The 24,575-nt window shown below is 43.2% G+C and overlaps 1 protein-coding gene across 2 annotated transcripts in view; it reads right to left on the bottom strand.

The window, feature by feature from the left end:
• Positions 1–24,569, bottom strand: part of NEMP2 (nuclear envelope integral membrane protein 2) — a 32,102-nt gene extending 7,533 nt beyond the window's left edge. For both annotated transcript variants that reach the window (XM_077780239.1, XM_077780240.1), the window contains exons 1-7: positions 24,306–24,569; positions 16,164–16,279; positions 5,222–5,453; positions 5,013–5,085; positions 3,556–3,649; positions 2,612–2,726; positions 404–629 (exon numbers count right to left, since the gene is read on the bottom strand). In XM_077780239.1, coding sequence (XP_077636365.1) covers positions 404–629; positions 2,612–2,726; positions 3,556–3,649; positions 5,013–5,085; positions 5,222–5,453; positions 16,164–16,279; positions 24,306–24,414 — 965 coding nt within the window. In that variant the 5' untranslated portion in view covers positions 24,415–24,569. The remainder of the gene's footprint in view (positions 1–403; positions 630–2,611; positions 2,727–3,555; positions 3,650–5,012; positions 5,086–5,221; positions 5,454–16,163; positions 16,280–24,305) is intronic.
• Positions 24,570–24,575: the final 6 nt, after the last annotated feature.

Raw genomic sequence — 24,575 nt, 5'->3', positions numbered from 1 at the left:
AGGAAAAACAACAAAAAAAAAAAAAAAAAAAAAAAAAAAAAAAAAGTCCTAAGCACAACAAATACCTTTAAAGCAATCTTGGGCCCTCAGGAAAGGAAATGTAGAATGAAAGTAGAAATTTTAGGCAACCCAGAACCCAAGTAATCGTGCCCCTGATCTCAGTAAGTTCTTGGTGAGCTGTAATTACCTAGTAATTGGGGGAAGACCTCTGAAAGATTAATGAAGACTAGAAATGGAGATGGAATTAGATGCTGTAGTTCTCTATCTTCCTTCTCTCTCAGATCCCCAGATGAAATGTAGTTAATTGTGAGACGAAATATGACACGTCCAAGAAACATCCCCAAACAATAAGTAAAACCAGAGTTCAAAATGTCACAATTACAAGGAGAAAAAAGATACACACCACCTCATATAAGTGAATGCCTTCAGTGGGTAGCATAGACTCCTGGAGGCCAGGATGAGGATCAGAGCTGCATAGGAGCCCTGGGGCACTGTGACCCCACAGTAGATCAGAACCAGGGCGAGGAGCCGCAGTGTCCACGTTAGAAGAGTCACGCTTCTTTCATCAACAAGGGGACCATGCTTGTAGCAAACAGCAAAGCTGAGAGATCCAACTACTGAGACATAGCCTGTAAAAGCAGAAGAACTTGAAAATCTGAACCTGAAAAGTTGTGTGAAAGATCCTGGCAGAGCCTTGACTAAGCTAAGAACATATTGGAAAACCTCCATTTGTGTTTTCTGTTTCCAAAGAACGCAGGCTGAAAAACACAGAGGACTAGTTATTCCTTCAATGTGAGATACTATGTGGACTTTTTGTAATTAAGAATGCTTAATAATAAATTATTATGATATGTGGTGGTTTTTTTTGTTTGTTTGTTTGTTTTTTAGTTCAGAGTCCTAGATGGGCAAATGTTACCATAGCTGCTTTGGTCAGGAATAAGCCTCAGCATATGTCACAGTGGGCTACAAACCCTATTTTTCATTTTTACTTTATAGTCAAAAAAGGAAAATATAGTGGAGGGATCAGTCTATACAGCGCCCACTTTCTACATTAATAATGGTAGGATAATGAGACATTCTGCAACTCCTCCTGTGATCTGATGTGAAATGCCTGTCTCCTCTTATGTAGTCTATCAAAAATGTTTCACTTGTAGCTAAGCAAGCCTCAAGATGTACTTTCCAGTTTAGGAAAGAGAGGGAAAAGAGGAGCAAGTTAAACTATACCACAAAGGAGTAATCAGAAAAATCCAGAAAGTTGGACACTCTATAGGACAACTAGATTGGTCTCTTCAGCAGAGCACTATGATGGAAAAAGGAATTGTTATGGATTTAAAGAGACTTACAAGACATAATAAACGCAAAATATGATTCTGAACTATATATCCTACCTTATACAGCCCAACCATCAAGAACGCTTAAGAAATCTGAAGATGGCCTGAGTAATTTATGTAATTATGGATTTTTTTTAGACTTAACAGTTAACTATAGAAGAAAATGCTCTTTTTTTTTTTAGAAGTGCTTACTGAAATATTTAGAAGAATATACCATGATATTTGTAATTTACTTTAAAAACACTTAAGCATAAAAAGAAGAATGAGCTAAAGACATAAAAATCTTCAAGTAAAACAAAAAATTGATTGCTTCTGTTTTGGGTGGGTGGACTTATGTGGAAGCTTGGCGCTAAGGCGTTAGGAGAAAGCTGACCCTCCCATTCTCCATTATTCCCCAATTAAAACAAATAATTTAAAAAAGTTGTTTTTGCTTTCAGGAAATAAGAACAAGTGGTTTCTGAATAGTCTTTCTGATTCTGAAAATTCTAATTTTCATTAGTCATTTATAGTTAGGATTTTTCACCGTTCATGCTGAATACATTAAGAGAGCCACAATTCGGGGTGCCTGGGTGGCTCAGTCAGTTGAGCGTCCGACTTCGGCTCAGGTCATGGTCTCACGGTTCGTGGGTTCGAGCCCTGCATCGGGCTCTGTGCTGACAGCTCAGAGCCTGGAGCCTGTTTCAGATTCTGTGCCTCCCTCTCTCTCTGATCCTCCCCTGCTCATTCTGTCTCTATCTCTCTTTCAAAAATAAATAAAATATTAAAAAAAAAGAGAGCCACAATTCAAAAGCATAAAAGCAGTCAAAAGGGACAAATACTTTTTTGCTCTTTTTATCATTAGTACAGAAAACTGAAAGAGATATCATTGGGAGATAAGTCCAAAATGAGACCTAAAAGGGGCACCTGGGTGGCTCATTTGGTTGGGCATCCATCTCTGGATTTTGGCTCCAGTTGTTATCTCACCGTTCGTTGAGTTTGAGCCCCCCATCAGGCTCTGTGCTAACAGGGAGAAACCTGCTTGGGATGCTCTCTTTCTTTCTCTCTCTGCCCCTCCCCCACTATGCTCTCGGTCTCTCTCAAAATAAATAAACTTAAAACAAAATTAGATCTAATGAACTGAAATCATCAACCGTGGGAATAAAATAAAATGTTTTTAACAGTACTTCTCCTTAGTTCAAAAGGAAAATTTAGATGCTGGAGAGAAACGTGTTTCCAAAGGAAGGCTCTAGTTATACTTTCAGCATTATCAATAATATATGTATATTTTAAAAATTACCTACCTAATATATATATTCTGTTTTCATGCCATAGCCACTTCAGATCCTCCATCAATTGGCACACAACATAAACTGAAGCAAACCAACAACCAACCATTAGAGCCCAAAAGGTGCTATACTGTGTGTGGAAAAGAATAAACGACACAAGTTTTGGTTCATTCATTCTCACAAAAATAGGAGGAAACAAATAAACCCTTTATATTAGAAACTTCTACATCAAACTGCATTGAAGGCAATTCAAGGTGCCCTCTGGCATCCTGTTAACATTAAGGCCCATGAACCAGCAGCATCGGCACCACCCGGGAGCTTGCTGGAATGCAGACTCTCGGGCCCAAAGGCAGACTCCTGAATCAGAACCTGCATTGCAACAGGATACTCAGGTAACTTGCATGCATATTAAAGGTGGAGAAGCACTGTTTTAAAGAATAAATTTATCTCAAAATAATGCTGGTGCTGCAAGCTTTAATCACAGTATCTGCAACATTATCAGCATGAACTAATATTTATCCTCAACTAAGTGCATTCTTTCATTGAAGGTGTTTCAGGGAACTAAGAATAATGAAGAAATCCCCAGTTGTAGCAATGCTGTTACTCAAGGCCTTGATGGTTCAACATCACGACATTCCTCAGCTCTCAAGACAAGAGAAATTTCTACTCGTCATAGAATCAGCCCCTGCCACTCCTAAGAAAGATCTATTGCCTGAAAATAAAAGGGTCTCAAAAAAAAGCATCACAAAAGTCATACTTACTGAAGGGTATATATAGTAACAAATAAAAATGGAATCTCTAGAAAAAGATCTATTTTAAAAGCCAATTTTGTAATACAATGTAGAAAAACAGTTTGAATTAGGAATGGTCATAATCAACGTGAATTAACTTTGAGCCATTTTTCAGGTCTATGAGATCATGGTTTCCCTCTTTTATTCACTTACACACAGTATGCCTACCTTAGGAATAAATCTTTTCACCAGAAGCAGGACAAAGACTAATGTCATTAGAACACCTAGCACGGTCCCAGAAGAGTAAAAGAAAACAGGACTTCTGTCAAAACAAGCAAATAAAAGCTATTTAAATGCCAAGCAGCACTTTCAGTATTAAAACTGTTTAACTTGATGACAGCAGCTATAAAGAATACTAAGAAGAAAAACTCAGATGTTAGTTTTAATTACATCTTATACTCTTAAAAAATGAAATTTCTGGGGCGCCTGGGTGGCTTAGTTGGTTAAACGTCTGACTTTCGCTTAGGTCATGATCTCGCGGTTCGTGGGTTCGAGCCCCGCGTCGGGCTCTGTGCTGACTGCCAGCTCAGAGCCTAGAGCCTGTTTCAGTCTGTGACTCCCTCTCTCTCTGACCCTCCCCTGCTCACGTTGTCTCTCTCTCTCTCTCTCTCCTAGAAATAAATAAAACATTCAAAAAAAAAATTTTTTTTTTAAAAAAAATGAAATTTCTGTGCTTGAAATTTATGTTAAATAGCTGCCACTAACTCAAAACAAAATGTCTGAGTTATCTTCTGTGTTTAGATTCTGATCCAAGAATCATTACTGAGTACCTGTCACGTAGCAGGCACTTGTCTGAGAGCTTTGCATGCATTCACAACAGCCCTGTGAAACACTTGTCCATGTCTACATTTTACAGAGGAGGAAAGTAAGCACCAATAAGTTAAAGACCTTCTCTAAGTCAGTATCTGCCAATTGCAGGACTCAGGCTTCAGCCCAGCTCCTCTGAGTCCAAGCTCTACTTACGTAGACTACTATGTAGTCAGGCTACGTAACTAACATCGGTTTTATAAAGGCCACAGATTACATTAAACATACTTAATTACACTACACATGGAAGATGAACAGTATTAAGAATAGCAAGCTAAGAAGTAAAACAGTATTAGAAAAAGACTCCTTTTTCATGAGAGAAGTTGTAATAAACTATCAGGATGCTATGTTTATCTAAGAGTCAAATATTTGTTAAATTCAACCTTCTGGATCAGAGTCACAAATCTTGGAGGCAGCTTGAATCTAACAGAGAGAGCAAGCATCTGGCATAAGAAAACCTGAATATAAATCTCAGCCCTAGCAAGAACTAGTCATGTGATGATGAATGTTGGTTTTCTCATCGATAAAACGAGAACAATGATACAAAGTTCACATAATTGTTCAGAGGATCGAATAAAAAATGTATATTAATACATAACACAAAATGACGCATATAAAAGCACACTGTAATATATACATACATGTCATGTGTACTGTTCCTGGTTTTTAAAGGCCTTTCAAGCACTATCTTCAGACTTATTGTTTGTAAAACCTAAAGCAAGAACTACAAACTAGTGTGGAAATATTTAGCATAGGGTGATAATTGTCCTATACTCTTTTTAATTTACAAAATTAATAAAGTAAAAAGGGATACTTACTGACTCAAGGTCTTTGCATAAAAAAAGAGGAAAACACCTGCTACAAACACAAGGAAGAGTTTGAAATCCACAACTGGAATAAAAAAGACATACACACACATAACAAAGACATTGTGTCAATGTAGTTGATAAAAGAAAAGTCACTTTATTGAAATGTCACTCCAGAAAAACTAAATCCATAAAATCAAGTATAATGCAAACAGACTTACTGTTTCGATTCACACTAATTGTATAGATAAATATGTTCCTGACAGGCTTCACAGAGAAGCACATGGTCTCTCCATATGGATTGATGATTATGGTTATTTCATTTGACTCCTTTGGTGTCCAAAAATTATGAATCACACATTTGATAAAAGAAAGAATGGTTTCTGGATACTGACAATTATGTCTTCCTGTGATATATGCAATATTGAGCAGGCCTGAACTGGTAATTTTCACCTATAAAATAAGAACAAAGAAGTCCATAAACACAGAAGTTAAAACTTCTTATAAGCTCCTTCAAGTCACAAGCAGAGGAGTAAAGAGAGCCCACGATAACTGAATAAAGAGCCCTCAGATGTACAGGATCCCAGGGATCCCAGGGATGGACCTACAGATCTGTGTTTAGTTCAAACACACTAGAGCAGAGAGACTTTTTGGAAGTGATTATTTCTTCCCCTGAGCTGTAGGTGATTTAACTCCCTCTTGTAGCAAGTTGTTGTGGTCAAGGGACATGTGAAAAACATGACAAAAGTAACAGGTGTCAAACTATGTGGTTATAAACATGAGAACAGGAATTATGTTTCTACCATCTTCAACTGTGTTTTGAGAAAAAGCACTTCCTTCTGTATCACCTGAGCATATTTAACTCAGGCTTCTCTCCCCATGCCTCCTGGAGAAGGACCAGAATCCAACTGTCCTGGATCACCCGGTGGAAGAACCAAGCAGTACTTGGAGATCTTGGAAGGCAGGAGGTTTATTTTACACTGGTGGGCTCAGAGGAGATCATTCTCCAGAGGTCTGAGCCCAGAGCATTAGCAGAGGGAACAATTTACAGCCTGTTACTTCCACATTGCTCCTTAATGCGCGCGACAAGCAGGGTGGGAAGAACCACTGGGAAGGAGGAGTCTTTGATCAGGGACAGGTGTTTTCTTATTAGTCCTGTAGGCCATCTTACAACAGATTTTCCCTATTATTTCTTCAAAGGAGAAGTGATCAGCCATCTTACAACAGATTTTCCCTATCATTTCCCCCCCCCGCTCTGATGCCCCTTTAAAAAGATCTAGTCTGGGGGCGCCTGGGTGGCTTAGTCGGTTAAGCGGCCGACTTTCGCTTAGGTCATGATCTTGCGGTTCGTGGGTTCGAGCCCCGTGTCGGGCTCTGTGCTGACTGCCAGCTCAGAGCCTAGAGCCTGTTTCAGTCTGTGACTCCCTCTCTCTCTGACCCTCCCCTGCTCACGCTGTCTCTCTCTCTCTCTCTCTCCTAGAAATAAATAAAAATATTTAAAAAAAAAAAAGATCTAGTCTGTATTAGAGGGCATAATCTTTATTATGGACTGGTTCTTTTCCTCAGTTCCCTGACTTTGCCTATGACTATTCCTGACTGGTTTACAAAGTCTCTGATGAACAGCAGGTGGCCTTTTCCTTGGTAGAGAAGAGGTCAAGTGCCTGTCTGTTCTGGAGGGCATTTCCTGCCAGGGAACTTATTTGGCTGTGGAGGAACACTAGGGAGTCAGCCACCTGTTGGTCCCACAGAAGAGCCTATGCCTCCTATGCCAGTCTCTGTCCCCGTGGCTATTTCTGCCCCTATGAGTATGGGTAGCAACATTGCTCGTTCAGCCTGAACCTTAAGGCTGAAGGTAAATCTAAGCACGATCTTTTTTCTTGAAGTGTGAGGCACATACATCAGTACAAACACTTCCCTTAGCAATGGCCTTAGCAACCTTACTGGCAGGCAACACAACAAATCGAAAGAGGTTATACCACATTTAACCTTTTAAACTCCTTAGATTCTTCCACTGAAGGTGCCCTACTCTTACAAATGGGGCCCAGATTAGAGGCAGTCAATATCAACAGAACACCCTATCCATAAGAAGAAGGTGAGTGTGAACAGGAACCTCTCGCTGTTTCCCCAGCTTTCTGGGGCAACTTCTGCCAACCCGACGGCAAAGAGGAAGGACAATCTATCTTATCAGAATGGCGATTCCACAAGCTTCTGCTGTGCATAGACCAGTCAGCTTCCAGGGTATGGCTGGAGCAGGGCTATAGATCCTAAGAATCTAGGACTCTCCGAAAGGTCACTTTGAGTGGGTTCATCGGACTTGGATCAGTCTTCCAAGTTTTGGGGCTTCTCAAGATTGTCCCTCTTGACTCTGGAGTGGTGAACCCATGGAATGATATCAGTGACCTTGAGGGCAGTAGGGGTGGTCAGAATAACAGTATGAGGCCCAGTCCACCATGGTTTGAGAGGGTCTTTCTTCCAATCTTTGACCCCGAAGGAGTCCCCTGGTGAGAAAGGGTGTACGGGGGGTGGGAGGGATCCTAAAGAGATTGGGGCCCTCTCTATGGTATATCATTGTAACTTATGTAGGGTTGCCCCTAACACTTGAAGTTGCTCTCTTATTCCCTCATCCCCTACTTGGTGTAGGTTCCCTGGGAGGCTCCCTGGACATGGAGGGAGGCCTTCCATATCTTAGTTCAAAGGGGGAGGAACCCTGAGTTCCTGATGTGGGTGTGCAACGGACACGCAGGAGGCCCAGGGGCAACAGTTCTGGCCATGGGAGGTCTGTTTCCTGACAGAACTTGGCTAAGGTTCCCTTGAGGGTGCAATTCATTCACTCTACTTTCCCGGAGCTTTGAGGCCGGTAAGCAGTGTGAACCTTCCAAGTGATGTTGAGGGAGTTGGTTAAAGTTTGTATAATGTCCACCATGAATGCAGGTCCATTATTCCTGGGGATTGTGGACGGCAGGCGAACCAGGGGACAACCTCTTTTAGGAGGACTTCAGCTACCTTCTGGTTCTGTTCGGTCCTGGTAGGGAAAGCTTTAATCCATCCAGAGTATGTATAGACTATTACCAGGAGGGGTTTAAGTCCTCAACTTGGCTGGACATCTGTAAAGTCTATTTCTAGATCTGTAAAGGGGGTAGCTCCTACCCTTTGGACACCTGGCAGGTGTCGCAGCACGGATCAGGCATTATACCTGGCACAAGTCACACACCATTCACTTACTGCTTGACATAATGCTGGCAGCTGGCTGATGCAGTACTGCTTTTTGAGGAGGGCCTCTAATGGAGTTCTTCCTAGATGGGGGAGTTGATGGTATTCACCAACTAGATGCCTTCTGCGGGTCACTGGGACAAAGATGGTTTCCACCATCCTCCCTTGGTCTGGGTGGCCCCCTCAATTTCAGCCCATTTAATTTCTTTTTTATTTTGATGGAGGGGTCTCTGCTGGGGGTGTCAGAGTCATAGTAAGGGAGGGGACCTTGTCTGCCTCCCTAATGGCTGCTACCTTAGTTGCCTCATCCACCAGGCAATTTTCCTCATGCTGTAGGGTCATCTCCTTTATGGTGTCCTTTGCAGTGTAGAACTGCAACCATTTTTGGGAACCAGACGGCCTCAAGGAGTTTTAGTATTTCTTCCTTATTTTTGATGGAGGGCACCCGGGTAGGTAGAGGAACTCATGCCATACTGGGTGGCCGCCAAGTTCACATTGACGGGCTTGGCAGAAGGGCTGTTGTTATTGCCTGTTTCCCTGTGACCCTGAGGATGGTAGCAGTCTTCTTGTTAAAGGGGGCCACGGGGGAGGTGACCACAGAATGTTCAGCCCCTGTATCAGTCATAGTTTGGCCCCCTACTTTCATTTTGACCGTGGGCTCATGGAGGCCAAGAAGTAAGCCTGGTCCCCCTCAATCTGAATCTGTTCCTGCTAGCCCTATGAGGTCTTTTCTGCAGGGTTCTCTTACATATCGGCTGGGTTTCTGAGACTTTCCCCAGCTAGGACATTTGTTTTTTTTTCAATGTCCTTTTCCCTTGCAGTAGGCACATTGATCCCCTGCTAAGGAGGTCCTGGGCTTCCCCCCTTTTGGTGGTGAGACCTTCTCCATCCTTTCATAGTCCTTTTCCTTTAAAGCAGCCGTGAGGAGGCTGACCTTTCTCCTCATCTTTTCCTCGGCTTCTCTCTTGGCAGCGTCCTCCCTGTTCATGTAGACCTTGTTAGCAACCTCGATCAACTGCGTGATGTTCATTCCACTGAAACCCTCAAGTTTTTGGAGCTTCCTTCTGATATCTGGGGTGGCTTGGGCCACAAAAGAGGTGTTTACCATCTGTTGGCTTTCTTGTGCCTTGGGATCGAACAGAGTGTAAATGCGGTAAGCCTTGCATAGCCCCTCCTAATAATCCCCGGGAGATTCCCCTTGCTGCTGCATGATTGAGGATATCTTGGTCAAATTCATGGGCTTCTTAGCCCCTGCTCGGATCTCCCAGAGGAGAGCCTCTTGGTACTGGCGGATGTGGACTTGTCCTTTTCCTGTACTTCAGTCCCATGTGGGACGTTCCTCAGGTGTAGCAGTTTTAGCCCAGGTGCCAGGATCAACAACCCTGGCTGGTGCGTGTTCATCAAGGTATTGCTGAGCTCCTCTCCTAATTCTCCGTCTCTCTTCAGGGTTAAACAAAGTGTGGAGCAGCTGTTTGCAGTCTTCCCAGTTGGTCAGTAGGTCTGGAAGAGGGACTCCATTAGGTCTATCACTGCCTGCGGTTTTTCAGAATATGATGGGGTGTTATGTTTCCAATTGAGGAGATCAGTAGTGGATAAAGGTTAGTAATACATCATTGAGTGGCCAGGCTGGAGGGTTTCATTTTCATTACATCTCTCAGGTTCCCTTGTCTCTCGTACCGGCATCTGGAGAGCACCTGCAACCGGCTGAGGGCGCAATCTGGCCGCTGGCCCAGGGGAGAGATGATCTGTCCAGTCCGGAGGTGGTGGGGAGGCTGAAGGTGGCAGAGTATCGGGAGGCGGGGGCGGGGCAGGGGCAGGTGCTGACAGTCTCAGGGGAGCATATGGCAAGGGCAAAATTGGTTCTTCCTCCAGATCACCGGTGAGAATTTGCGGAGGTCAGGACCTCTGTACCCTAGCCTGTCTCTGTTCACTGCAGGTAAATCACACCAAAGGGGGAGGATTTGGGCAATCTCTAACCAGAAGTCAATATATGGGAACTGATCAGGGTAACTTGGGTCTCTGGTGACAACGTGCCAGACACGGCAGACCACTGGGACATCTAAGGTTCCCTCCGGAGGCCATCCTACCCCAAAAGTGGGCCATTCCAACTCAAATAGGTCCTTAATTTGCTAGGAGTCACCTTAATTCCATAATCTCCCGAAAACTCCTTCTCAAAGATCTCAATCATAGTTTCAAAAACTGTGGTTTTGCTCTGTCCCAACCCCATAATGTTTCCGTGAGGTGGTGTTTCAAAGACAAACAAAGGGGTAGGGGTTCTCCCTCTAATGAGATCTGTCAGATGCCCATCTGGCTGTGTCCCAAAGGAACTTAGGTAACGCTTAGCTGTAGTGGTCTCAGCTTTATGTCTAATGATTGGAAACTATTACAATGCCACCATAGACTGGATGTCATTCACCATGGAGTTGCAGACGGGCCCACTCAGACTCTGTAGGTTTATGGGGACCTTAAGGGTGCCCACCTGTGGAGCAACAGAATCGAACTCAGCAGGCAAGCCAGACCAAGTCACACATTCACACTCACATACACACCAGAGGTTATTACATTCCCTCCCACAGAATTTCTATGGATGAGACCACTGAGGTCTCCGGGGAGTGATCAGCTCCCCCTTCCACCACTATGGTTGGGCAGGATAGGACAGATTTAGGACCCAGCCCTTACCGGTTTCCAATGTCGGTTCCAGGTCCTCACTTGCCAAGTCTCTTTGACTCTGGTGGGAACGGTGGAGAGGGGCGGCCCAAGGCAACTGAGCTGGAGACTGCCGAAACTCAGGCAGGGAGCGCCTTCTCCTTTGCAATTCGTCAGTCACCACCTGGCCGTTTTCCCAAACCAGTGGCACCAACGGGCCAGCGCTGTTGGGTTTTCCAGTCAGGGAACCAAATGTTACAGAATCTGGTCTGGATCACCCGAGGGAAGAACCAAGCAGCACTCTGAGATCTTAGAAGGCAGGAGGTTTATTTTACACTAGTGGGCTCAGACGAGATCATTCTCTAGAGGTCTGAGCCCAGAGCATTAGCAGAAGGAACAATTTATATATAGTCTGTTACTTCCGCATTGCTCATTAATGCGCGCGACACGCAGGGTGGGAAGAACCACTGGGAAGGGGGAGTCTTTGATCAGGGACAGGTGTTTTCTTATTAGTCCTGTAGGCCATCTTACAACAGATTTTCCCTATCACAATCACAGGTGCTATTCCATTCTCACAACAAGGTACTAGCTACAGTACCAAGCAAACAGTGACAATCCAGTGTTCAATAAATGAAAATTCTGCTGCTGCTTTTGTCCCCCTATATTCCTCTTCTCTGCCCAAGAATAATGCAAGCCTGAAAAGGGTAGTGAGATCACCAACTCTGAAGATTGGCCATCAGGTGATATAACCTATTACCTACATTAATTTCTCTTGGACTTTAGTTCCTGGCTCGTTGTTGCTTTCTCTCTAATGCTATTTCCTGTCATACTTCTCAGGGTTCAATGTGCATATATGTACACCACACTCCTTCCAATGCTCTGATTCTCAGCATCTTGAGCTCTTACCCTCTTACACTTGCTGCTGCCCCACCTCAGCTACCTACTCCCATGGCCACACCCAAGACCTTGTCCATACCAAACTACAGCCTCTCTACAGATTGTTTCATGCATCCCACTGGCTGACCACCAACTCCTACCTTTCCAGCATGCCACGTATAGTACCTCGACCCCAGTAAGCCTCTGACCCCATCATGGATCAAACATTTTTCCCCTGCTCCTCACCCCTTTGATGTCCTTAGCCCCTTCTGATCCAGCTAAATTCCATGACCAATCATTGCAAATAATTCCCTTGCATGTACCCGACTCTTTTGCACTGTTCTTGCTTTGTCACACCCACCTGCAAAATCCAGCTCTCCACCCATTCTGCTCTTGGCATTTGTACCACCAAATGGTGCTAGCTAAACACATAGTAGTCTGATTTCAAGCCCATGAGTGGGAATCTGAAGTGGGACCTGCAGCTATAAGTGATCACACCACATTCCTATCTACTCTCCACTCTCTTCAACAAAGATTTCATAACTTTTCCTTCCTCAATGCCAACACCCTCTCCCCTTCCTCACTCTCCACTGAAAATGGAAGAAGCCAGAAGAGAATGTCAACAGACTCCCATCCCCTTATCCACCCACCTGGCAGCACCTGCGGACACGCGCTGTTTCCTGCCTGTGGGGAGGAATGGTCTGCCACAGAGGAGCCTTAAAGAAGATTCTCAAGGCACAGATTCAGATTCACCTTTGTCCACTCAAGGACAGTCTACCAGTGCTTCGGGCCTCTCTGCTGGACCATTTCCATTGGGAAATGTTGAACCTTTTCCCATTTAAAAACAAAAGCCACTTTCCCCTCCAGCTATCCCCTTGCTTCCAGTGCACTCAAATTCTTTTATTTTTTTATTTTTTTTAAATTTATTTNACGAACCGTGAGATCATGACCTGAGCGAAAGTCGGACGCTTAATGGACTAAGCCACCCAGGCGCCCCATAACTCAAATTCTTTTAAAAAGAATTCTTGAATACCTGAAGTCTTCAGTTCTTTTCCTCCCCCTTCTCTCTTTAACCCTCTTCAATCAATGCTTCATTTCCAACAGGCTGTCCCTGACAAGGTCACCAGGGCCCTCCATGTTGCTAAATCAAATGGCCAATGCATTCTCCGTCATCATATTTGATCCACCAGCACCATTTTGTGTGTGTGGGTTTTTTTTAATGTTTTTTATTTATTTCTGAGACAGAGAGAGAGGGAGACACAGAATCTGAAACAGGCTCCAGGCTCTGAGCTAGCTGTCAGCACAGAGCCCGACGCGGGGCTCGAACCTACGAACCGTGAGATCATGACCTAAGTGAAAGTTGGACACTTAACCAACTGAACCACCCAGGCGCCCCCCACCAACACCATTTTGATCCTGTTTATAACACCTTCTTCCCGCAGCATTCTGGACATCACCTGTTGCTCCTTCTCTCTCTCTTGTGTTGGCCCCTTCCTCCTCTCTGACCTCTTCATGTAAGACTGACCCAGGCTCAGCCATTAGTCCTCTGTCTAAACTTACTCCTTAGCCCTCTCTATAAACATGCATCACTGCTTAGTTTTGCAAAACTAGGAAACACAGGAAAGACAGACGCTAGTAATACTGACTACCCATGAGGGTCGGATAAGAACGGATAGAGAAATGAGGGGGAGTAACACTTCTCTGAAGATACTTCTGTGTAGACCTGTGATTTTAAACCATATTAATAGTGCACATACTAAAAAATAATGATAATAAAATCAACTAGGATGGGGGAAAACCCTTAAAAATAAAAACAAATATATTTCAAATGAAAATGGAAACCAATGAAACCAAATATATTTCAAATGAGTAATATAACCATATTAAAGGAGGGTGGGTGGGAATGAATTAACTTAAGTAATTTTGGAGCAGAGTATTAGACTATATATTCTTAAATTAGAGGTAAAACACACTCTAAGCAAATACTGACAAGTAAATAACCAATAAACAAATTAATATCCTAGCATTAGGCAAATGAGTTAATACATTGAGGATAATGAAAACCAGGCTCCCCATTATCAGAAAAAGAAGTTACAAATATGACAAGGAGACTAGAATGTACCCAGTAGTATGGGAGATATCAAAAAGCATGTTTTCTTGTTTGTTTTTGTTTTTAATTTGAGAGAGTGTGTGTGTGAGTGGGAAAGAGGGGCACAGGGAGAGGGAGAGAGAATCCCAAACAGGCTCCATGCTTAGCACAGAACCCGACACGGGGCTTGGGTCCAAAACCCTGGGATCATGACCTGGGCCAAAGTCAAGAGTTGGAAGCTCAACCAACTGAGCTATCCAGGTGCTCCAGAACCCATGTTTTTTTAATAGATAGAGTGATGGGGACACCTGGGTGGCTCAGTTGGTTGAGCATCCAACTTTGACTCAGGTCATGATCTCATGGTTCATGAGTTCAAGCCCCACACTGGGCTTTGTGCTGATAGCATGGAGCCTGCTCTGAATTCTATCTCTCTCTCTCTCTCTTACACACACACACAAATACATATTAAAAAAAGAGATAGAGTGACAGAAATAGTTATATGTGCAGGTATACAGCATATGTCTCTGTGTCTCTGTGTGTATGCATATGACAATGGTATCCCAGCAGTAATAAACACACCTAACTCTGAAAGCTCCTTGAAAAAATGTAGGATTTCAAAGCTGGGTTTAAGAAATTACAAGATAAACCTGGAGCATCCTGTTATTGAAGACGCTCAAATGATAGGCACAAATTAAAGGGACACATGAGCTACTTTGAAGGGACTCCTACTGGCCAAATCTAAGATAATTTGAATATCAAAATAAATAATGAGGTAATGGATTCTAATCCACTAAATGAATTGGCAGTCTGTAATATTATGTGGATATAAATAAACTGGAGAAGGAAAGTCTTCCTTGTTGAAGAATGTTGATGAATATAGAAAGAATAATGGAATTAGGAAATCACCATTTGATAAATAGCATGATGATAACTGATTCATACAAGCATCATCAATGGACATTAAAACTAGGCGGTGAAAGTTAGGTGAGGGAAAGGATATCTACATAGTTTCAGATTATCTCCTCAAAATACTCATTTATTACAAAGAGAACAATGGTCACTTTTCAGTGGCAAAACTGTAAATTGACAGATACTACCTTAACATCAAAGTGGTGTGTATTATCAGTAATAGTACAAATCAACATCATATGCCTTCTTATATGCTGTTCCATCTTTTCCCTCAGCTTAGAACATTCTTTCTTGGTATATTTTCTTGGTAACTCATTAACTTCCTTAAAATCTTTCTCAGGGTACCTGGGTAGTTCAGTCGGCTAAGCATCTGACTTCAGCTCAGGTCACAATCTCCTGGTTCATGAGTTCAAGCCCCGCGTCAGGCTCTGTGCTGACAGCTCAGAGCCTGGAGCCTGTTTTAGATCTTGTGTCTACCTCTCTCTCTGCCCCTCCCCCACTTACACTGTCTTTCTCTCTGTCTCAAAAATGAATAAACATTAAAAAAATTAAAATCTTTCTTAAATATCACTTTCTCTATAAGAACTACCCCGATTACTCTTTTTATACTGTCCCCCCTACCTCCCTCATTCCACTTACCTTATTGTACATTTTCTTTTTTTCATAGCACTTACTAGTTTTATAGTTTTCTTCTCTATTACATTTATGGCCTATCCCCTATCCCTAGGACTATAAACATCACAGGAGCAGGGATCTGTTTTGTTCACTGATGAATCCTAAGAGCCTATAATAGTTCCTGGCACTTAACTAGTGCTTAAGAAGTATCTGTTAAGTGGGGCGCCTGGGTGGCTTAGTCGGTTAAGCGTCCGACTTTCGCTCAGGTCATGATCTCGCAGTTCGTGGGTTTGAGCCCCACGTCGGGCTCTGTGCTGACTGCCAGCTCGGAGCCTGGAGCCTGTTTCAGTCTGTGACTCCCTCTCTCTCTGACCCTCCCCTGCTCATGCTGTCTCTCTCTCTCTCCTAGAAATAAATGAAACATTAAAAAAAAAATTTTTAAAAAAAGTATCTGTTAAGTGCTGAATGAAGGAAAAGTACAAAGCTATTGAGATTAACTATTATCCTGGCCATACCTAGAATCAGAAGGGGGCTTGAGATAGCAATGATTTTGGAAAGTATGTATCTGAATAGCAAGCACACTGTGCTCACTTAGAAACGATATTTATTTGGAGTAGTTTGGAGAAGGGCTGAAGAAGAGTATGAAGAGTTAATGTACCCTTCCACACATCCCTTTCCCTTAGGCCACTGGATGTGATTCTCAAGTTAACTTTCATACTGATACACAGCTCTATGTCATATAAAAGCTATTTTCTATTCCTTAAATAGTACATTTTAATTACCAGCTTCTTAGACATGATTTAAACATAGGCTCTTACCTGCAGAGTTGACCACACGTATTTCCACTCCATTTGGGAATTTCTATTGTAGCAGTAACAGTCTGACTGAGAAGTTTTAATTAAATCCATTTCCTTCAGAGCTTTACACCTTGGAACTGAGAGATAGAAAAGCAATTATATTTCCTAAATATTTAATTTCCCATAATCTTATCTTTTTTCTTTTTATTCACAATAATAATGCTATTTTACATTCTCTAAATGAATTCTTCTATATGGTAAGTATAGTCCCTCAGTCTTCCTAACCTACAGGAGACAGACAAAAAATTAGTCTAGTATCAATACTCTTATGATATATGCAAGGCACCATAAGAACACAGAAGGTGGGTGGAAGGGTGGGCTAAATGGGAGATGGGTATTAAAGAGGGCACTTGTGATGAGCACTGGGTGTTTTATGTGAGTTGATGAATCACTAAATTCTACACCTGAAACTAATATTACATTGTTATGTTAACTAACTGGAGTTTAAATAGAAAGTGAAAGTTTAAAAAAAAAGAAAAGAACACAGAGAATGGGTACTTCAGTCTTTATTTTATTTTAGTGTTTATTTATTTTTTGAGAGAGAGGGAGAGACTGTGAACAGGAGAGGTACAGAGAGAGAGGGACACACAGAATCTGAAGTAGGTTCCAGGCTCCAAGTTGTCAGCACAGAGCCCAATGCAGGGCTCAAACCCACAAGCTGTGATTTCATGACCGGAGCTGAAGTTGGCTACTTAACCGGCGGAGCCACCCAAGCGCCCCTGGGTACTTCAGTCTTGAGGCAGAGGGCAAGAACTGGGGGCAGCTTCAACATCTGCAGGTAGAGAGGTAAGCAGTGGTTACTACTTACTCTAAGGACTATGGACTTCATGCTGAAAGCAGAGCATTGAAGGATTTTAGGTAAGCAGCATCAAAGTCTCAGCAGGAAACTGAGGACACTCAAAAGGGTTTAACTGAAGAGTTCAGGGAGGATGTGGGCAGAGTTAAGGCATTAACAATAAGGCGCTGTGAACTTCCCAGACATCAACAGCAGCAGGAAGCCTTTAACATCCCTTGGCCTGAAATGGCAAAGGGAGGGTCTGATGTTCCTGGAGCTACTGAAGCCCAGAGGACAGTAGTGTCATGGGATGCAATCCCTGCCAAAATGTGGAATGGTGGGATGAAGGTATGACTACTGCAACCTCTTTCTCCTGCCCTCCCATCAGTGCCCCTCATTGGCCAAACTCAATGGGAAGCAGGAGGGCAAAGAAGCCCAGGTGATGTAGTCCACAGATGTCAGTTTCCAGACACGAGCAGGGGAGGGAAGGGCACAGAACAGATCTGTGGGAACAGAGAATAACCAGTTTAATAGGGAAATAACAAGTACACAGTTCTGTTTTAGAAAAAGAATTCTGTAAGCAACGTGCAATTTTAGAGGTGAAGAAGACTGAAAGTAGAAGAACCACTAAGAAGGCTACTAAAGGAGTCCAAGCAAGAAATGAACTAGGTAGGAGGGAGAAAGAACAGACTAAAGACCACTTAGGACTGGAATTAACAGTCTTTGGAGATTCATTAGATGAGGGGGACCAAGAAGATGACCTGAAAGTTCTGGTGAGGGGAAAGATGGTGAGGTTCCTCACCCAGACAAGGAACACTGGAGAAGATGCAAGCCTGTGCAGGGAAAGGGGGATGAGTTCAATCTGGGACATAACCGAGTTTTGGTTGCTGGGACTAAATGAAGATGGACACATCTACAACACAGGAGAAATACGGAGACAGAAGTAGATACATATGTGTCTGCGTGTATAAATATTTGTGCATCTGTATTATACAATACATATACATATACATAACATATAATACAACACAGACAATCTAATATGTGGAGGAGGAGAGACAGGTGCTTTATTAGAGGGTAAATGCCATATGAAAATTATAAAGTAATGAATTCATTTTATTCTGTGGCTGCCTCTGTATCTGAATTTAATAGGAAATGAGATGAAAGTCATAGATTCTTCTGGGTCCAGGACAGGGTGTCACCACTACACATGTCAATAGGAAACAGGCACAGAGTATGTTATGAGCACACAGAGAAATGGGCCTCATGCCCATCCCCCAACTCCTCTACGGAAAGTGTAGTCAGCTGCTCCAGAAAAACATCAAGCGAAGCTAGAATAACCTGTTACACCAAAGATGGGGAAGGACTGAATAACTAGAATCTAGTCAACAATTACATCCATTTAGGGAATAATATTGAATAAGCCCACATAGGTTTGTGTCCTAGCTAGAAGCATCCCAAGCATAAAGCTTAGAAGAAGTGAAGACAGACTTGGGGAGAAGATGCAGAGAATACCCACCAATGCAACCGCATAAAAGGCACAAAGCTACACAAAGCAGGAAAGTCACATGAGAACCCAGTATTTTCCATTGTGACACTGTCAAATCATTTAATCTTTACTCTTAACATCTGAGGAAATGCATAGTTTTTTAAAATATACCACCAAATTTGCAGAGTTTGAGAATCTGAGATGAAAATACAAGACTTCAGGTGAAGAGGCAGGTCTCAAAAAGGCATGTGAAGGAAGCTCTAATGGCTCTCTGCTAAATACAAATGCTAAAAATTAAAAATGCATCCCCTCGGGGGTGGGGTGGGGGCAGGGAACCTGGGTGGCTCAGTCGGTTGGGCAGCGGACTGCAGCTCAGGTCATGATTTCACAGTCCTTGAGTTCGAGCACATTCCATGTCGGGCTCTGTGCTGACAGCTCAGAACTTGGAGCCTGCTTCAGATTCTGTGTCCTCCTCTCTCTGCCCCTCCCCTGCTCACACTGTCTCTCTCAAAAACAAATGAACATTAAAAAAAATTAAAAATGTATCTCCTGGCACAGCCTGTTTATATACAAAAGGGGAATGCAGAACCGGTGCTACCAACACACAAAGCAACCAACTGCAGAGGTGAAGTCTTAGATCTATCTGAGATGCAAATGACTCCTGGCCAAGGGCTACACAGGGGAGAAGGCACTCCTGGACGTCGAAGGGCTGACAGCTAGCTGCAGAGAAGACCATGTCAAAGGCAGTGTAGAACCTGGGAGCACCTGAGCAACTAAAACACATTAAAGGCCCTCAGCTAGTGAGAAGGAGCATTAGAAGGAGGGCTGTCGACTGGCCTTGTGGTATCCTCTGTTCTGGCTCTACACAGCCCTCCTGTGGGTCTCTGAGCAGGAACGGGTCTTTACTGGGTGGCTAGAGTTGACAACTTTATACCGACAACTATATTCCTCAGTAAAAGAGAGGAATCCCTACCTTTGTTGAAAAGGGAGGGCATTCCAATGGGGCAGGTAAAGGGGGAGAGCCTTAAGGTCCACAGACCCCAGCAGCCTCAGACCATTGTAAGAACGTCAACTTCCAGCCAGTTCTTTCTTCAGGGCTACTCCTAATACCACACTTGTGCTCAAGGCCAGGAGCTTATCCCTGCATCACCTCTCCTAATGGGCTCCACCACTTCAAGGAATCAATTCCTATAAGAACAGTGAACTACTCTTAGTAGTAGTTTGAAGGAATATCCTCTTTCTGGGGACCTGAGCTGTGCAAACAAATGCTGCCTTCAAATGAACTTGTTCTCACTTGGTCAAAAGACTATCTCCTTAAATCATTTGATATATGAAACTTTTAAGAGCAAAATGGTGCAATTTAAATATAGTACAATGATTTGAATTTAGAGGTAAATGCTTCTCTGCCATCCAAGCCAGTCTCCTTGCACTTGGATTACTGTAATTCCCTTTTAACTGGTTCCCTGCTTCCAGAATTGCCCCTATGACATTCCCCTACAACCAATTCTCCGATCAGCATATAGATCTTTTAAAAACATCGATCAGAGCACATTATTGACCTGCTCAAAACCAATAGCTTCTCATTGCATTCATAATAAAATCCAGTCTTCCTTCCAAGGACCTAGTACCTCTGACCTCTCCTCCACCCCTCCCCCTCTCAGCTGCTCAGGCCTCCCTTAAGTAATCTTCTAGAAACATTTCATTATTCAGTTTCTTCTTCCTCCATCTCCACATAAGGGTGGGAAGTAGAAAACACAGCCAGCTTATCTGAACTCTATGGCTGACATGTGGCGCATGTCAGATGTCTACAGGTATCATTTATTCATGTGTCCTCAGTCATGCTGGTTCATTCTGCTAGGATGGAACTTCCTGGTGGCAGATGTAGGCAAACTGAAATATACCACAAAGATACCAACAAAATCCCTTCATAATGCAATCCGGAAAACAAAAGGGAATATCTGGAGATTCATAAAAACTTAATAATAATCATTCATCTGATCAGAAGAAAACCATAACTGCCTAGGGACAGCTACTGCTTCCACCTGAGGCTGAAATATGTTTCCACCCTAGAAGGTGCCCCATAACCTGGGTACCCACATCCTCAAACCTGATTCCAGATCCAGAGAAAGATCTGGAAGTGTGGGCTGTCCCAGCTCTGCCTCATCTCCTAAACACTTAGGAGTATCTACAGGGCCAGCCCAGCATGCCATCATTACAATGACTACCCCAGCGTGTCTGCAACTCTAAGCTACAAAATGATCATTGCTTTCTATAAGTCCTGGCAGTCCTCAGCAGGTTCTCTTGATTCTGCAATAATAAACCTGACTTTTGCAGAATATATTTCTGGACAATCGTGCCCAAACTGCTAAGACAAAGCACAATTATTTATATTACCAAAGGATCAGAGTCAGAGTTATCTTACCCAATGAGATTCCTTAGTTCATTTTATTTTTTATTTAAAAAACTAGTTTTAATGTTTATTTATGAGACAGAAAGACGGAGAGACAGAGCGCAAGCTGAGGCCAGCAGAGAGAGAGGGAGATACAGAATCCAAAGCAGGTTCCAGGCTCTGAGCTGTCAGCACAGAGCCTGATGCAGGGCTTGAACTCACAGACTACAAGATCATGATCTGAGCTGAAGTTGGAAGCTCAACAGATTGAGTCATCAGGTGCCCCCTTAGTTCATTATAAATACCACTCAGTTTGGGGGCACCTAGGTCATTCAGTTCACTAAGCATTGGACTCCTGGTTTCGGCTCAGGTCATGATCTCACAGCTCTTGAGATGGAGGTCCTATGTCATGACAGCTCCGTCTCTCGGTCCCTCCCCTGCCAGTGTGGGTACTCACAGACGTGTGTTCACTCACTCTCTCAAAATAAATAAATATTAAAAAAAAGTTTCAAAAAATACCAATTTATATTCAATTAATCTAATTTTAACACTACATAGTTTATATAAAAAAGGGCCAGATGGGTATCACCTGCTTTAACTAGTAAATTACATTTAAAATTACTCCTATGTACTACTTTTGTCATTTTTTAGCTTTCCTAATGTAAAAGGATATATTTAAGTTAAAGAATTTAGTCATATGTAAGGTAAAAATATTCAGTCAAAACTTCAGAAAAAGGGCAGGTAGTACTTAAACCTACTTATAGAATATGCTAAAAATAAAAAGCACAAACACTCCTCAAATCCTAGCAGATCTTAAACAACCTCCAACATAAAAATATTTCAGTAATGTTCTTTCTAAAAATTTAACCTTACATGGCCTTCATATGGGAAATAAATATCTTCAGATGAAACTATAATATAAAATCACTTATTAAATTAGACTGCCATTTTCTCCAACTGGCCTATCACTGTTTTTCTTTTGTGACAAAGAAGGGGAGGGAGAAAAATAGGAAAAACAAAAAAGGAAAAACCAACAAAGCTTAGCTCCTGAAAGGTCAAAGGAAGAAGGACTTTTCTGGGTATTATTTTGTACATTCCTATTTTCAAAGGAGTTAGCATGGAGCACCAAAATTACAAAGGTAACTTCCCTATTCTAGTAATCCTAGCTTTTTTTAAGTGGACTTGAATATTAATCTTGATTTTTATTTCTCCAAGAATATGCATAGAGAATGAATCTGAAATTAGCACATGCTGATGTACATTCAGGCTAATTTTAACCTCGAGTACTAATTTTTCTTCTCCATAGATGATCTTGAAAGTTGTGATTTGCAATGACCTATTGCTATATAGTTCAAGCCTGGGAATTCAACCCAAGGGCCTGAACTTCATCATAGGACAACATGTGGGTCTCTACGGCCCTCTCCCACTGGCTGCAAATTATGAATAACTCCTTCTTTCAGCCAGACAACTACCTGCTTCTCCTGTGTCATCTGCCTCTGATTTTCATCCAGATAGGGTGACAGCTGGCCTTGCTCTGGATGTTCTCTATCGTACAGAAGGGTGTGTACATCCAAGACAGAATTTTAGGACACTAAGTATCATCTAATCCAAGCTTCTCATGTTATAGCTGGGCCTTATATTATGAAAGGAAGTACCAGCTGTTTGATCTCAGGGATACTCATAAAACCACTTCTGGAGCAGCAATGTTCCTTAGACCTAGTCCAGTCCAGAGGTTCCACCATGGTGTCTTTAAAACCCCACAGGATCCAGGATGCCCCAGAGCCTATGCTGAATAGCATATCTGGAATGGCAAGCATTGCTATAAGGCTACGTAAGTTGCCATTTTTCTTAGCTGTGCGCTAGAATTTTATCAACTCGTGGGCATCCTGCATGTCTTGGGCAGAAAAGTAGCTCTGATAAGCACTTACATAGGTCTTTGGCTAACAAAATAGAAGAAGGAACAGTTAATACTAAATACTGTAATAGAAATATGAGACATACAGGGTTAACTGAAGCAAATAAAAACGTGAGGAAACTATGGGAAGCCATTCGGCAATAGAACAACTTTATTTTACTCACGAGAAAACCATGGTCTATAAAGATTATGTGCCTGGACCAAGGTACATTCTACAAGTGGGTGGGGGAAAGTAATGAATGACTAGAACTCAAGGTCCTGGGTGTTGGTCCAGGGCTACTGACAATTTTCTGGCTGCTGCTATTCTCAGAAACCCTCCCTCTTAGATACATCTGTGATTTATTTTTTTCATCAGTGTATGACTGGTTACATTTCTTACTACTAAAGCCTGCCTTTCCTCATCTGTAAAATGGGTATGCAAATGGTACTTGTACCCATTAGGGTTACTGTAGGTCTTAAATAAGATTATGCATTTAAAGCACTTTTAACACACAGGAAACACTCAGTGAATGTCTCTTCAATGAAAACTGGTATGGAAAAGTTCCCCAAGCTTTAACTCACTGCAAGATTCCCATGAGTTGGCAGCTCTGGCAGAAATCGAGTAACTTGTCTTCATCCTTAGACAAAGAACCTTGATCTCACGTTTAGAGGTGCTATACCGGGCTAAGGGACCACACTTAGGTGTCTCCCTTGCAAAACATTGGTGGCCAACGAGAGGAGGTGAAGCTGGTGGACAGAAATCCCAGGAAATCTTTTAAAGGATTTTATGCAGAGGGTGGGGATGAGCTAGAAATGTTAAGCTCATAGCATATTACTAGCAGTTCTGAAGTTGGGACTCACGACGTCCCTTCCGTGCCAGGATCCTGAGAGCACTCCACAGACAGCCCCTAACAACAATATGAAGTGCTACCATCTCGTTTCCTCTGTTAACAATCGCGCACATGTTAATCATCACAACAATCCTGTTAGATATGATGTTTTACATGTGACCAGTGGCTCAAGGCCACAGAGCTAGTCAAGGGCAGGGGAATTTAGGTCAAATTCTAAAGCTAAAGTTCTTCTATTGAGTCCAGAGTAATCGCTATATATTGAAATACTGAGGTTTTCGACACAAATCGATGTATTAAAAGTCCTGTGTTGAAAGTCGGGAGACTAGGGTCAGCTGTGCCAGTAACAAGCTGTGTGACCTCAGACAAATGAAAACATCTCAAGAGCTTTGCTTGCTGGTTCGTAAACGAGGAAACTGGGCTAGACTGAACTTGACGGTTGCTTCTTGGTAAATGAGGAAATTAGGCTAGACTGAGCCTGGCGGTTGCTTCTACTCCTAAAATCATAAAAGTGTCTAAGTGACAGCAGAGACCAGGGAAACCCAAGCAGGCGGGAAGAAGAGATGTTAGGCCTGCCCCGGGTGCTGGCCACGCCCGGCGGGCCGAACGGGACAAGGAGGCGCGCATTGGGCTGCCTGCGCCTCGCCGCCGCCGCCGCCGCGGGCAGGGAGAGCGCCCTCGGGGCNGGCCGCTAGTGACCGCGGTTACCTGACAGCGCCGCCGCCGCCGCCTCCTCTCCGCGCACCGCGCCAGCAGGCTGTGCGGACAAGGGCTGCAGCCAGATTAGCAGCCACCACCGCCCCAGGGGCGGCCGCATCCCGCCCCGGGACCGGCTCCGCGCCCCCGTTCGGCCGATGGAAGCAGAAATGGCGCAAGGCCTACGAGGAGGCTGGGGGGCGGCGAGACCCGCACGCGGGAAGGGCGGAGGCCCCGCCTTCCCAGGGCGGAGGAGGAGTCGGCAGGACTTGCTCTCGCGGC

Source organism: Crocuta crocuta, unplaced genomic scaffold, assembly GCF_008692635.1.
Source record: "Crocuta crocuta isolate KB4526 unplaced genomic scaffold, BGI_CrCroc_1.0 scaffold38, whole genome shotgun sequence".
Classification (NCBI taxonomy): Eukaryota; Metazoa; Chordata; class Mammalia; order Carnivora; family Hyaenidae; genus Crocuta; species Crocuta crocuta.
The sequence above is the reverse complement of the archived record's forward strand: the minus strand, read 5'-3'. Positions and strand labels throughout refer to the sequence as shown.